Source organism: Sinohyriopsis cumingii, chromosome 3 (assembly GCF_028554795.1).
Source record: "Sinohyriopsis cumingii isolate HCF-2022 chromosome 3, ASM2855479v2, whole genome shotgun sequence".
Classification (NCBI taxonomy): Eukaryota; Metazoa; Mollusca; class Bivalvia; order Unionida; family Unionidae; genus Sinohyriopsis; species Sinohyriopsis cumingii.
Window position 1 is genome coordinate 31,159,488 of NC_142963.1, and position 16,231 is coordinate 31,175,718.

The 16,231-nt window shown below is 36.4% G+C and overlaps 1 protein-coding gene across 3 annotated transcripts in view; it reads right to left on the reverse strand.

Moving 5' to 3' along the window:
- Nucleotides 1-16,231, reverse strand: part of LOC149802630 (uncharacterized) — a 74,981-nt gene that overhangs the window by 20,359 nt on the left and 38,391 nt on the right. For 2 of the 3 annotated variants that reach the window (XM_089951952.1, XM_089951950.1), the window contains exons 2-5: nucleotides 15,066-15,383; nucleotides 13,425-13,775; nucleotides 12,722-12,808; nucleotides 8,611-8,940 (exon numbers count right to left, since the gene is read on the reverse strand). In XM_089951952.1, coding sequence (XP_089808078.1) covers nucleotides 8,611-8,940; nucleotides 12,722-12,808; nucleotides 13,425-13,775; nucleotides 15,066-15,207 — 910 coding nt within the window. In that variant the 5' untranslated portion in view covers nucleotides 15,208-15,383. Of the gene's footprint in view, nucleotides 1-8,610; nucleotides 8,941-12,721; nucleotides 12,809-13,424; nucleotides 13,776-15,065; nucleotides 15,384-15,560; nucleotides 15,709-16,231 lie in introns of those variants that run through there. The other variant, XM_089951951.1, reaches the window with a different exon arrangement.

Consider the following 16,231-nt stretch of genomic DNA (forward strand, 5'->3'; position numbering starts at 1 on the left):
CATGAGCATCCCACCAGACGGCGTAGCCGTCCAATTTCGTTCAAAACAGGTTAATAGTTTAAAATGGTAGATATTTCCGGAAGATCTGCTAGCGGCAATGTCCAGGGTGACTTTGATTTATCCAAATATGCAACACGAGATGAACTTTCTGATCTTTTGCGTCTCGTCGATGTTGAAAAAAGTGAATTCGTTGTTTTTCAGGATTAGCAAGGACGGTTAAAGATGAGGAATATCTCGTTGACAAATATTATTCTGCGAGTTCCAGACGAGTCCTTAGGGTGTTTACTAAAATCGGTATAATGAAAAACTCAGACGAACCAATTCTAATAATGATGGGAGATATTACCTGACGTATTAGAATAATTGGAGATATAATGTATGGCGATCTCAACATGAGCACAAATACAATATCAGTGTGAGAGAACCAAACTCAGATGATGACGTGGCAACAAAAAAGAGATGGACAACAACAACACCTAGATCAGAAAAGGTGTTTATAATGCCAGTGATGCAATGACTAGCGATCTCAACATAAGCGGAAATAACATTGCTAATTTGAGAGAACAAGAATCAAATGATGACGCTGCAACGAAGAAATGCGTGGACAACAGAATATTCCGATGATGACCTCGTTAATGACAATCAATGATGGACTGGCCCCGTTCAGATCTGAATATAATAATCATATAACTGCGTTTTTGGATTTTCATGAATAGATTCTATGATGATTTCTTTCGAAAACCAAGAGTCGTCAACATTAAGCTCCCTGAAAGTAAAAATGATTCAAGATAGTGTAATTCACACTACTCAGCTCATCAAGGCGGTACACACGGTGGCGGCTGGGCTAGCAACATGGTCAATCCAAAACAACTATATTAAACATATCCGCTGAGGTTACCAGGGTGTATAGTCTCTCCGTGTTTAGCGCCGCTAAATTTGAGATATATAAGACATATCTATGGCTTCATTCCACCGACAGATTTTCTGAAACCTTCTCAGTCGTCAAAATGCCGAGGAAACATTTATATTGTATCCAGAAGACGAAACGCTAACCACAAAGACGTTTTGGTGGTGTCTGGAATTGGTCGCGAAAACACATCAGTTGTTTACTTAGTATAACACATAATGAATCCTACATAATCAATTCTGTTTGATCAAGAATATGTGTGTAAGGCATAGCTGGAAGAGTCATCGACAAGCACATGACAAAACAACAAAATATATCGCAGACGAATCATAGTCATCAACAATATTGTGTATGTGATATCCTCGCTGGTCGCTCGAAAAACGACGTCAATCGGCGTATTATCAGCAACACACGTGATACCGGCGGTGGTTGGAACTGGTATCTCTGTTGTTGTCGGTGTAGCTTAAATACTCAATATTATCGCGTAAAAGGTATCTACATGTACCAATAAAATTGCACAAGCAGACATAAATAACATACGAGGAGACGTATGCGTGTATAAATATATCATCGATACTGTTAGCGGGATTAAACGATGGTACAATATCAGACAATGAATTACTACTACTACTATTACTACTACTATTACTACTATCTTGTGTGGTGGCCTTGTTAAACAACGAGATCAGGAGTGGAATTAACATGAAACCCACCGAGGCAATTGCGAAAAAAAAAAAAAACACAGACCACGACGAAAATCTCCGGTGGATCAACCACAAACAGTGCTGGGTAGTAAAGTAGCAGTGAGGTATTTATAAAAACCATTTGAACTTGAGGGAGGTGCAGAATGAGCAATTGATCCCGTGCGGAGTGCAACAACACATACAATTTCCAGCTAGGTAAGATCGACTGTGCAGCCACCAATCAACAGACTAGATTCAAGAGCTCCTGAACATGGATGTGTCTGTGAACAATTACAGGTAATTCCTGAAAACACCCAGTTACCACCAGATTAGATATGCACCAACAAAAAACGCTAACAAGAGTCCACGCTCTGAGAAGCGAAGCTTCTCTACTTCTGTTACTTTTAAGACGTGTCAGAGAGACATTTTCGCGTGTGTGGCTGAGACTACTATTGACTCTGTACACGGTAAATTGTCATACGTCATTAGGAAAATATTGCCACAACATTATTGTGTTACAATAGACGCAGATATTCTTTAGTCGCTTTTTCAGCGTCATGTCAAATTCCACATGTCATCTCGCGCATAACCAGCTAATTTTCTCTTCACTACATTGATAATTCTTGGTGACGGTGTTGTTTGTGACAGTTGCAAAACGACTGCTGTTGGCAGCTCCAACACGCAGACAACCCGAGATATTTTTGTTACCTGACACAGCCAGATAAACTACATTTGACCATTCGATGTGATCATCGACAATCCAGATATTGGTATCTAATATTGTTGATCCCTGAGACGAATGAATCGTTATGGCATATTACAGGGCTTTGTGACAAAACCTGTTACACAGCCTCTACTGAAACCTCGACGATATCATTAAGAACGAGTTTTGTTTCATGCGGACGCCACTGGTGTCACCAGGAATGTCAACGATTATATTTTGCCGGCGTGTATCTGCAGGGCGGTAACATAACGGGACTTGATGAGTTGGAAATTTTTGGTTGTGAAGATCAGATAATTTACGATGCACGTGATCTCGTATAATTTTCATGGATACAACTATTAGATCATTAGTGCGCGGAGAGTTCCATAAATCAGATATCAGTGTCTCTGGAATTACTACAAGCATGATTTCACATTGAATTTAATCTGATTGTCGTCTGATTAGCAATTTCAACTGTGGTAATGTTTTATCGTGTGATCGGTGGTCGCACAACATTTCTTCGTAGTAACCAACGTCATTTTTTTCAGCCAGTCATGTTGGAATTCTCCAGTAAATGGCGGAGGTTGCCCTCGATCGACACACATAATAATTTCCGCCTTTTTCATCATTAAGTAATCAAGAAATGTTGGTAATGTTTCATTGGACACCGTGCATATTTCGTCCCTGATAATTATTATCGGGATATATTTTTGTCCCATTGGTTCGGGGATCCATGCATCGCCACGCCATCTAAAGAAACTATGATACGTGCATGTTGCATCTCTCTGGCAAACCGGTGAGTTGGCGTTAGCATAATCATATCTGAATTTTTGAATAATTCTATCGCACGCATTCTTTCACCAGAACCACATGGATCCTTAAGATAGACCGTGCTATGTCTCGTGATTACATCGTACACTTACAGCGCCGATGAAACCTAGGATAAATTATATCTGCTATAACAAACATCCGGTTTATTAACGTTGGCTGACTCAAGGTAATTGTGTATTTGTTCGTGTTTTATTCGCCAGGACACCGATTAGGTCTTCTTCGATAAATGGCTCAAGAAGATCCATTTTACAGTGAGTAACACAGAAAGAATCCGTGGAGATTCTAACAGCGTGATTGGGAAATCTGTTGATCATCGACAACAAATTGTTTGCTAGCATGCTAGCATACATGATTTAAAATGAGCAAATTGAGGAGAATCGCCTTTGCAGTAGCTAATGATCGTGCCAATAATTGTTCCATTGTGTTATTGCATTTCTCCGTGATATTAATTCACCTTTTACCGCTGTATCCTTGACAACAATATCTAATTCTACTGGATCCATGATTAATCTTGTACAACGACGTGATGTCGCCGATTGAATTTACCAATAATTTTTCTACAAATATTTCTGTCATCTTGTGGTAACCTAATTTGTTTTTGTTGTTTGTATGAAATTATCGTAGACGTTACAGTCAACGATGTGAGAATCTTAGCATCGAGCATGTATCCTATTAACACTATTGGAGCCCAACCACGCTGATATTTTTGCGCAACAATCGTTGAGATTGACATTCGTATCTGGTTTATTAAAATGTCTACCAAACCAAATTGGTATCACAAGATGAATACTTGCTGAAAACTCGAATGATTCAATCGCAACAAATCAAGCAAGATCGATATTTGGTATCAGCACGTTTATTGCAACTTGTGTCATTTCTTGTGTTTATTGCCCGAATCGTTCAGAATAACGATGACACTCGCCAAGTCCAAGAAAAGCCACCGGACAAGCTGCTACTTTATCAACTGAGATCATGTCGGATGGATTATATTTTGTGTTCCAGATACCACTATGACCAAATTCGACACTAGAATTGATATATCGCTGAGAAATTCATTTGATATTGGACGCCACTTATTTTGTTGTTGTTGTGGAAAATGAGATACAACCGACGAAATAGTAAAACAGTTAACGAGGAAATCATAGTCGCAAATAATATATTACCGCAATCTGTTTCATTGCACGTTGGAGCGTTTCCTTCCGATAAAGAACTTCAGCTGGCAAACGAAACTGTTCAAATGTTTCTTCGTCGGCTGCCTCTTCGACGTTGTCACTATAAAATAACCAGACTAATACATGGTCATTTTTACTGATGTGGATATCTTCAAAAATATCGCCGTCATGCAATCGTATTGTTCTATCTTGTGGAAACTGTGTTACTGCTTCTGTCCACGCATGGGAGTTTAAATCAATTAATGTTATTGGAGTACCACGTGTTGTACATTTGATCGAGTTACATAAAACTTCATTTGTTATTGTTTATACAATTATCAGAACCATTAACAATTGTTCTAACTCGGCTGTCATCTGCGCGAGCTCCAGTTGCATTTTTTCCCAAAATTTTATTTTAATGTTCTTGATTCTGTTAATTAGTTTTTACATTTGGAGTTTACAAAATGCTCCATTATAGGTTGAGGAACCCAATTTAGCGAGCCTGTTTTCATCGCAACAAGAGCAGATATGTATGTTTCATTCAAAAACTAAAGCGCATAAACAGCTGTCGACACTGGATACGCGCTATTGTATTATGGCTTGTCTATTCCGGTGAAAAAAAAACTGCTTTAGAATTTTTATTTATCGTGACGACATTGTTATGTCTCCGTGACTCTTTAACAGGGACAAGTTTGTCACGAATAATCCAAGTCGGACCATCTTCGCTGATACGATCGACTATACATTTTATTCTAAATATATACTTGCTGTCATCAACAAGATTATTAACAATAGTAGATGCTCATTTGTCATCTATTGTGGAATCGATAAATCTTCCATCGCCATCTATTTTAAACGCCAACAAAACATGAGACGCTCTATCGTTGATAAATTCGTTCATCGCCGTTTTTATAAAATCATGCAACTGCAGTTTGAATGATGGTTGTTTTCTGTCACCTGGTAATCTGTCAAAAATCTGATTTGGTGAGGTACTCTGGCTCAATCGCAAATAATAGTTTTAGTTCTCGTTCAAAATGTTTGTCTCTGCTCTTCTTTGGTTATATTGCGGAAAAAACACATTCTATTTCACTCGCGGTTAATGACGATTTTATCTCTTTTTGTAATTTTTCTTGCGCAATATTCGACCTTATAAAAGCTGGTTTTATCCCGGTTAGACTAAAATACTGTTCTTGTAGTTCTTTTGCAACAGTACAATTAGTCATCTATATGATTAGGAAAAGTGTTTTCTTCAATTGGACTTTATCCAATAATATAATATGCAACAGGCAAAAATAGTTATTGATGGCTCATGATCGGATCAGTCACACCTTGCAAAACAAATTGTCGTGGAGTACTGTGGATATCACATGGCCAGTGTTCATCGTAGCAGTACTGGACCACAGCCTTGTATGAAGTGTGGGATGGGGGGCAAGGGAAAGACCCAGTTATGTGTTTCTTGTGTCGGACGAAAATATCGTGCACTTAAACAATATTACGAGAAACAAAATCTTCTGATGACCTGAAAAAAAACCAAAAGATTATCTCGAGAAGTATTTCTCTGCTGAAAAATAATGTTATATTAAAAAAAAAGAAAATTATATAACTGGAATAAAATGAGAAAGAGATTGATCTTGATGAATTTAGATGTCATCCGATCTATGATAAACATGAAGCGAGAAAAGCTGGATTATTAGAAATTGTCGTTTAAAAAAGCGATCGGTAAAGTCATCAATACAAGTTACATGCAAATTGGTATTGTGATCCCCGGCGATAAAAACAAAAATGTAATACGCATATAGGTCTATTTATGAGTGCTTTAATGGAGTAATTAATAATGGTTTTGTTATTGATCATATTAACTCTGATAGAAAAGACAACCATATTGAAAATTTACGAGAAATCACACCAGGTAAAAATACAAGACGTGGAAAAGCTAGAAAACTTGATAAAACACAAAACCCACCGCGACCAGTAAAATCAATTAATCTTGATACATGTAAAATAATAGAATTTAATTCGATGTATTCTGCTGGAAAATATTTTGATATTCATCCAAATTCAGTAGAAAAAGTAGTTGAAGGTATAACCAACTCAGCTACATCAAAGACATTAAATTAAAAATTAAAATTCATTTTTTTTATCAGTAAACATCGCAGCTACCAAGATCATTTGTCTATCGTTTTTTTTTGTGCCAACATTTGGTCATCTGGTGACTAAAAATTCAGACTTGTCGGATTCATGAGAAAACAACTATGAAGCCACAAAACTGCACAACGGGGGCAAGAACAAGTTTTTCTTACAACGATTGGTCACGAAAATGGAGCCTTGTATATAGTTTTTGGCGTCATTTTCAGCCATGTCTGGCCGCCATTTTCTCTGTTTACCCCCTGTTCTGCTAATGATAATGCTGAAATAAACTAAACTGCTGTTTGTATATATGGGGCTGGGTGGGGATATATTAATTATTCTTGATTACGATTAGATGTTATGTTCATGAACCTAATCATGCGCTTATTTTCTCTTTAAAGATGATGTGCGTTACATTAAACCGAGCATGGTATACAGCGTCAAAGCTTCTCCAAGCAACATATGCAACTGAATTGCTTGAATGTATGAAGTATTATATATCATTTACTTACCATCAAATTGTTGGGAAGTATGATCAAAATTACATGAGATGACTCTGTTCACAGACCCTTCAATTTTTTATTGTATTATATAGGACAGTTATGAGTAAGACAAGCGCTAAAGTTTCTTGCATGAAAGTGTATTTATTGTAACTAAGAACATTAGTTGTAGAAGTTTTTATTAATTTACAAAAGCTTTGGTCATTAAATGAGGAGCAGAAGGGTTTTTCTGACCGTCGCTAATGTATGCCGGTTGTTGTTCTTCAATTATAATAGTTTCAGATATAACTAGGCGGGATGGAGGTTGGTTGGTTTCGGAGACGGAAGCTTTCCTTAATGGAGCAAGCATAAGTCAGAAGGGTATGCGTGTTACTCAATCAGTCAGATTCACTGAATGTGTTTGATCTTGAGGTTAGCTAATGACAGCTATTAGTCAGCCAGTCAAACGAACTGGGGTTTGTAAAACCTGTGCATTAAGGCATCGTTGTTTCAGGACCTGCTTAAAATCAACGTGAGAAAACTATACTATTCATTTGCATTAATAGGTCACTTCTACTTAAGAAGCTATCATTTCCCCAAGAATTTCGAATCGACCAGATTTCAAGTTAAAGCATATACATGTGTTAGATAGTGTTTTAGATGTATGTGGTTCAACTTACTATATTCCTGGGAACAAAATTTCTCCCCAGTAAAATAGTACCGCCTGACTGAACAGGTTCTACAACCTACGTACTACCTAACGAAGAGAAACAGACCAAATAGTTTTACTTATACGCGAGGGACATCAACTTGTATACTTTAGCAAAGGATCTGAGCAACACCTCTTCCACTCTTAAAAAAATGTTTAACACACACTACACGTTTCCTGAGTAATGTTCCCAGGTCCCTACAGTAGACATTTTATAAGTGAAAGTTAAATAATGTTGTTGTGTGGTTTAACGCCATTTTTCAGCACACGATAGGCTATGCATGGCGGCCAGTATTAATGGTGGAGGAAGAACCCGGAAAACCCCGGGAAGAACCACCGACCCACGAGAAGCTACTGGCAAGCTTTCTCACATACCCACATTGGCCGAATCCTAGACTCGAACCCACGCAGACAGAGGTGAGATAGCAGTGATGCGTAACGGAGAGCGCTTTAGACAACTCGGCCACTCGGGGCCCCGAAAGTTAAATTATAATGGTATATCCTGTTTATATGCAATGATATCACAGCACAAGTGCAATGGTGGGCTTTCAGCAATATTTTTTTCATCTTTCGCATTGATTTCTAAACGAAAAACCCATTGTACGTTATTTCTTCAAACATGTCTGCTTGTCAGACTTGTGGTCATTACTTGTTCACTTTTAATGGAACAAATCACAAAACTTAAATAGTCTGAAAATGTAGTGATTGTTTGACTCTTTACAACTTTGACGAATGTCCCAGTCATAAACAAAATACTATGAGGTACAAAACGGCAGGTTCATTATCTGTAAGGAATGTTTGACTGTCAGTGACGGCTTACTATAATTTAACTTTAGTGGTAAAGTGATTACATTGATCATTAGAAAGAGAAATTTTGTTTAAAAAAAACAAAAACTACTTTAACACTTTACCTTGGTGCTATGGTTTTCTGAAGGAGTGTATCTTTTCTGCCTGCAGTACGCAACTAAATTCTAAATTAGGCAAAAGAGTAACGTGTGCATTTGTTAAAATGTGTATTACCTGATACGATACATTCATGTCCCATAATTTCAAAAACAGTTGACACAGCACCAAGGCAGGATTGTTTTTGAGTTATGATCAAGGGGGAAGCTCCATGCCACTCGATGTTGCATTTCGTCTTCCAGTAGCAGTGGTTCCGCTGCACGAGCAGATGGGGTGTTAAGCCAATGCACTTGTTCGCATCATAAAAGCACGGAGAGAGGTAACTCGTATAGTTAGAAATATGTGAACCGTAGGCGTACACTTTAGGAGAGTAGATGATCTCGTTGTCTGAACATGACACAGTGATCTGTCCCTTTCCGGTGATGCACTGCTGAATGCTTGCTTTTGCTTAAATTTACCAACAGAAATTATTTTTTGATACTCTTCCACAAGAGATATGAATCATAGTGAGACAACATCTAATTGTCAAGATACGTCCACGTACACACACACACACACACACACACACACACACACAAACGTGTATATATATATATATATATATATATATATATATATATATATATATATATATATATATATATATATATATATATATATATATATATATAGAGAGAGAGAGAGAGAGAGAGAGAGAGAGAGAGAGAGACAAACAGACAGACAGACTTATAAAAACGTACCAAACAGAACGGAAAGTGTTATGTCTGCATCCTAGAGGAGAATACTTGATAAGACTAAGATAATTTTACAAATACAAAAAAATAATAGTATTATACTGGCTAGATAATTTTTAATTTGTACTCTACGGAGATCCGAACCCAGGTCTGCGGGTAAACGGCACCCATCGTCTTGCCTGCACGCACCAACCCCTATACCATCTCGACCATGTACACATCACCATAAAAAGACACGACAATGTCGATGGTATATGAATTTTTTGCTGATTCGTTTTGTACATTGCAAAGTTTTGAAAAGCTATTTCCAGCAAAGCACCATATATGCATTTCTCTTACTCGTTTACACAAATATATTGCTTTAACAACATAAAATGCATGCGATGTTTACAGTATATGTCCAGCATAACTGTATTTAGTGTTAATATGAGAAAATGTACCAATTCACTTTACGGAATATAGACCCATGTGACACAAGTAAACCACACATATATATATAACAAAAAATGACTGTACTTCATTTTCTCTTTTGAAATTATAGCGCTATGGAAAACTATACAATTTACGGAATTGCTTCCTAGTTGATGACTTGATTGACGTATGTTATCGATTCTTAACACCGTGCTGAATAAAGGTGGAATTTGTGCTGGACTTATCAAAGACTTTGAAAGAAAAGGTGCGCCAGGTGCAGGAAGCTAGGCAAACCACATTTATTTACAACTGATAGAGCAGTGGTAAATGTTATGTCATTTGGCTTTTTACCCTGTCTCAAATGTAAACTATTTAAATGTATATACAGTAGTTGGCACAATATGCGTCGAGAAATCTTCAGTAAGATATGCAATACATATTTGCCTAATGCTGGTTTTTAAAACGAAACGTTTGCAATCAGAATCAGTACTTCATTCGTTAAACATAAATAGTGTATATATTTCACCCTGTCCGTTTACAAGGCGTTCAAACATTGAGATCAAATAAACATTTCAAAATGCAACAGAAAGGTTTAGGGTATATTTGGGGACCCAAGTCTGAAATTCTTGGAACGAAAACCAAATGTAAGGACAGGTCCGACTACACACACACACACACACACACACACACACACACACTTTCCTACTTAATTACCACTTATTTGCAAATCATAGCTATATGAATACAGTTTTCATGCCACAAAACCTTTTCTTTATTGTTTTATCATTAGACCTAAGCGTTTAGTTACAAACAAATTCGATTTTTTAAAAAACTGTTGACGTTATTCTGATAACACACTGTGGTATATCATAACACACTGGTATAGCATATGAAATCTGGTAGATACTATTACACCAGTTTTAAGATGTAAAACTAATAACATACCGTGGTACATTATAATACACTGTGGTACACAATATAAAATTGGGTAGATACTATTACACCAGTTTTAAGATGTAAAACTAATAACATACCGTGGTACATTATAATACACTGTGGTACATTATAACACACTGGTACATCATAACACATTGTGGTACGTCATACGAAATCGTGTAGATACTATTATACCAGTTTCAAGATGTAAAATTAGCAACACACTATGGTACATTACACAATACTGTGGTACATTATAACACACTGTTGTACATCATATGCAGTCCAGAGAGAAACTATTACACCAATTTTAAGAAGTATAATTCAGTCAAAAACTAAGTGTTTAGCAACGTCGTTTACCATTCAGAGTAATTCAACGTCAGAGACTTAGTTGGATTTTAGATCGACTTCATGAAATAATGACTTTAAATGAGTCCCATTTCTTCATTTTGTTGCACACAGAAATGTGGTAGTTACAGTACTGATTGATGTCAATGCTAGTACTTCTTCCTAGATGTGATAAATGGTATGTGCGTATTACATTCTTGTCCTTTTCGTTTATTTTAATGTACTCGTTCTTTCAATAAAAAGTGCAACATGTAATTATGATCTAAACATTTCATAAAAATAATTTTAGTTTGGCCTAAACAAAAGTCACTTTACTCGTTAATACTGTCTAACACTAGTGCTGACTTAACGTGTGCTATTACAGATGTGCATATTTAGACGTCGTGCGTGACACGGTACATCAACCCGATATAACCGTTAACAAATGGTGTTACCATACCCCTTTATACGCAAAGAGTTGCTGGCTTTGTTTCAGGTTTTTAGCGTTCCAGTCTACTTCCATGTGATTTTTCATGTATAGAATTAAAACCAAACACCTCCATTATGAATACAAAAAGGGGCAAGATTTGTATTTGATTTTTCCTAACATAAAACAAGTGTAATATAATTCAAGTAAATATCATTCAATTGTAATATAACTCAAGTCCACCTCTATAAATATAGGAACTAAGATATTAAATAAGCAGGCCTAAATTCGAAACAAGGTAGAGATTTTCCTGCGATCTGATTGGTTGAGCTTTGTGCTTGATAAGAAACAAGGAAGATCTTCTGTAACAGGCAACAAATTTTATCTTGTAATGGTTCGAAGAAAACAATGGTTGTGTGACAAAGTCAAGTCAAGATAATATCGTGTCTCCAATCAGATTGTAGTTATGTGTTACGGTATGATATAGTATCGTAGTCAGCTAACACGCTTTAAGAAAATACACTTTTGGAGGCTTGCACACACACACACACACACACACACACACACACACACACACACACACAGATATATATATATATATATATATATATATATATATATATATATATATATATATATATATATATATATATATATATATATCTCAGTACCTTAAGGTTCCGCTCCACAGTTATTAAGTTCTTCTGAAAGACGAACAGGTATAAGACGAAACTGTGCATTTGCAACAAGCACATTGGAAACAATTTTGGCATACATCGGGGTGGCTTTCATACAGTCTATTTGTGGATGGATGGTTTATTCCAGAAATAATTTTGAATTAATTTTACACTCAAGTTAGTATACCCATGATATACTAAAAAAATGATATTTATCTTCAATATTATGGTGTCCACAGAGCATACAATATATTTCGCTCCTGTCGATTCTGTTTCTTCCTTGTGTCCCAGTTTCAATTCTCAGATTATGGGAAGACACACGGAGTTTTGTCAAATTGAGTATCGTCAGATCTGTCAAAGGGGCCTCTCAATTAACGATAATCGAGTGTAAAAGTGAGCTTTCTCGCTTTGTAATTCAGCTTCTCACTCCCTCTCCCCTAATTATATTTTTTAAACTTTGAAACTTAATTAATTATTCACAAAATTTATAATGATAACTTTAAGAGATTTTAATCGATTGTATTTTATTCTTACTTCTGTTATTCCGTTCAATATTGGGTTCGTGATTGGCAAATTTGCTTAATTCACAAATACATGATAATAAGTAATAAGTAAGGCCAACGGGTATAAAGGTAAGTTGGGAATTATACAGCTCATTAGGCTGACTGTTCGGTTATTTAGTGAAAAAGACGTGCCAAAATATATAATGTACGTACTCTGTTTGATCCAGCCAAATTCACGAATCATAGGTATGGACGTTTTCGGCCATTTCATCAGTTCTTGTACACTGTCTGTCTTATAGGCTGTGCAAATAAAACGGATAAAATATATTCGATAATAAAACAACTTGTCAGTTACTTACCACTTGAAAGAGATGAATATGCAAGCCACGAAAATTATTTCCTTGAACGAAAGAAGAAAGCCTGTTAGTCCATATGACTTAAAAAATCCGGATATCTGGCATCCGTTTATTCAACGTTTAATCAGTGCCTTGTGAAAATGGAAATATTTGACAGGTTTGTTGACGCCATCATCCTTGAAAGTAACAAATTAGAAGTCTATGATTTTGTATTTGAAAAAAAAACCCGGTAATTTACTTCAGAGGAATATTATGAATCTACTGAGATAACAACTTGAAATTAGACTGAGCTTTATGCTTTATCATTGGAACATCTTTTTCGATTCTATGTAGTTTCCATGATGAATTCTGCACAAAATCAAAACGAATATACTGCTGATATATGACGATATTTTCTCTTGTAAACGAATCTTTAACTGAACAAGCGTGATAAAATTGTATTCCCTCAATTTTCAGGAGCATTATTTTTATATTAAAACCTGGCAAGAACAACAATACACCTGCCAAGAACAACAATACACGTGGCAAGAACAACAATACAATTAATGTGCATGATGTACCTGAAAATGGAATGATAAATCCAGTGACCTTCGTGTTGGTTGATGGGTAATTAACGTGGATGTGTATCTTGTCCGCCTCCCTCCTGGTGAAATTGACCGTTTTCAGTTTTGATATATCCAGAAGCTGTTCGGTTCCGTTCTGACTGGTCCAAACATTGATAAACCTGAGAGAATCCTTTTGAACATCCTCAAATGACATCATGAGTGTGTGTGATAAAGCAATGGGGATGGTTGTGGAGCATGACCTACACGTGGGGTTCATCTTATATGGATATTGCGAATGACTACAGAGAACACCGCTTTTGGCTCTAATGGTTGATGGCGAACTCTTGCAAACGTCGATAACAATGCCTGAAGTAGAAAATATAATCATACAAACGATATCTCAGACCCCGAATTCTGTGAACTCTTTTAATTGGAAAACGCGGACTCGAGCTTAACACCTCAATCTTGATTAAATAGTATGCATATGTCGTCTAATTGTATTTTAAGCAAATTTGCAAAATATATATATACCACAATTCTCATACCTTATGGTCGTGGTTGTGTTTCATTGATTTCATGCATTTATTTTTCAGAATGTAGAGAAAATATTTACCCCTCCATAGTGTGTATTTAAAATCACATGAATTGGGGATAATTTTTACTTCAGTAATCAGACTTCACGATCATCATGAGTATAGTAGTACCTATTGCTTCACACACACACACACACACACACACACACACACACACACACGCACGCACCACATCCTCCCCCGGACGTGGACTTTTGTTGGTCGTATCATGATCTTTGAGCTACCGACATATGCAATACATTTATTGTTATCACTGACCAGATATTTTGGCCAAGCATGAATCTTTCGCAATCGTCTCCGCAAAAGTTTTGGTTCAAGCCCTATCAAATGCTACTTTGAAGTCCAGATGGTGTTCACTAAAGGTTGTTCAAATTAACCATTAAGTCTTTAATTATGCTGGTGAAAAGATCTGATTTTAAGCGTATTCAAACACATGCGACAATTTTATGAGATGCTAAGAAATGAAATAAATAACAATACGTATATTATCGGCACGAAAAACTATCTCGGCTTAATCCACCTGTTTTGGGGTAATCGACGTATTCGTTCATTTTCATTTATCTACTGATCATGACGTTTAATACGGAACGCTGTAAGTTTTCATATTTTCACACATCCTTTACCAAGCTATGAATGATCATTAGATAAACATGAAAAGGGGATGGAAGTAAAATAGCCTGAGAAATCCTGGCATGATAGTATTTTATTCACACCCAAGGATGAAACCATCTTTAAGCATACACAAGGTATAAAGAAACATATTTCATTTCATGAGTTTATCCTACTCATGCTTTTATTCGAAATTTCAATGCAGAAAATGGTATCTGACATTCGTGTTTAAACCTATCATGATGAACGTTATGCTTATGTTTGACTTAATATCATCAAAAGCAGAAGATAATCTTAGAAAAATCAACAAAAACAAATTATATGAAAGTTGCCATTGAAATTGTGTCTGTCATATCTTTTTATAGAATTTTCGAGACTCGAATGTGGGTTTTCTGTTGAAAACATCAAGCATATTAGCCCGGAAAACTTCATAAAGATGACTGAAGGACCTCACCTTGTGGAATGCAATGCGGCTGGCGCAACAGAACATAGTCGGGAGAAACGCTCGTGCAGTTGGCATTAGAGTCTAAGCGTTGAATCATTTGGTCATTCGCAGAGATCCTTATTAGACAGTCACGCTTCCAGTGACATTTCATTACCTGCCTCTCCAATGAAATCGTGGAACCCAGGCAGTCACCATGGCGATAATTGCAGCCTCTGTTTTGACTCACTCCTACCCGAATCTTGGGATTATAGATGACCCCTCCCTCAGGACAAGCAAGACGTGTTATCACCTCACCATTTTTCGGAAAACATTTTGAGAACTGTCCTTCTGTGAAAAAACAGAAACAATTATTAAAAGTCAAATTCTTTTTTCATGCATGTAAATAATACAATACACCCCTCCTTTGCCACAAACAAGAATAGCGATTTATATTCCGATAAATTAGTCCCCTCCTAAACCCCACCCAGTATTGGTAATGTTTGGTGGTTTCAAGTCTGATCTCACATTTTCATAAAACATGTTGAATACAGAACTGTCCGTAACACATCATTGCACGTATCGACATTTTTAGACACTTTCCGGTTTTTCACGTTGATCTTGGGTTACATTCGTTCAAAAATCTTTCAGCGATCTTTACAGCATCAGATTCTATGTCTGACAACTTGTAAATCAAAGTGCAATAACACAATTCTAGCCCTTTGAATTACTGGGAAACATTTGCGGATATTCGGCTGTTCAATCAACATCGAAGAACCAATCAGATGAGACTTCGCTCATTTGACGTGATCGTTTTGATCATGTGAATCGGAGCGTACATGAATTTTTCATGTGACTATCACGTCATGAATATTTAACGTGACTATTATCACGGTTCAACAATGTGTCAGATTACAAAATGGGCTGAAAAATTAACAGGCCATAGGGTAAAATTGTTTCGTAAATTTTAAAATTTGAAAAGCTTGATAATAGGCAGTATATCGAACGATGTTGTTTATCATATTGCCATTTCCAGCTGTAAATTGTACTTGCCATCAAGTATAGCCCACCTGACATATAACAGCTATATTGACTCTTCAACTAAATACACAACTTTTAAAAAAGTATATCTGTCCGTGTCTAATGTCAATTTCAAGCTGCATATCGTAGCGTGTAGTGAACTATTGTTTCTGAAGTTA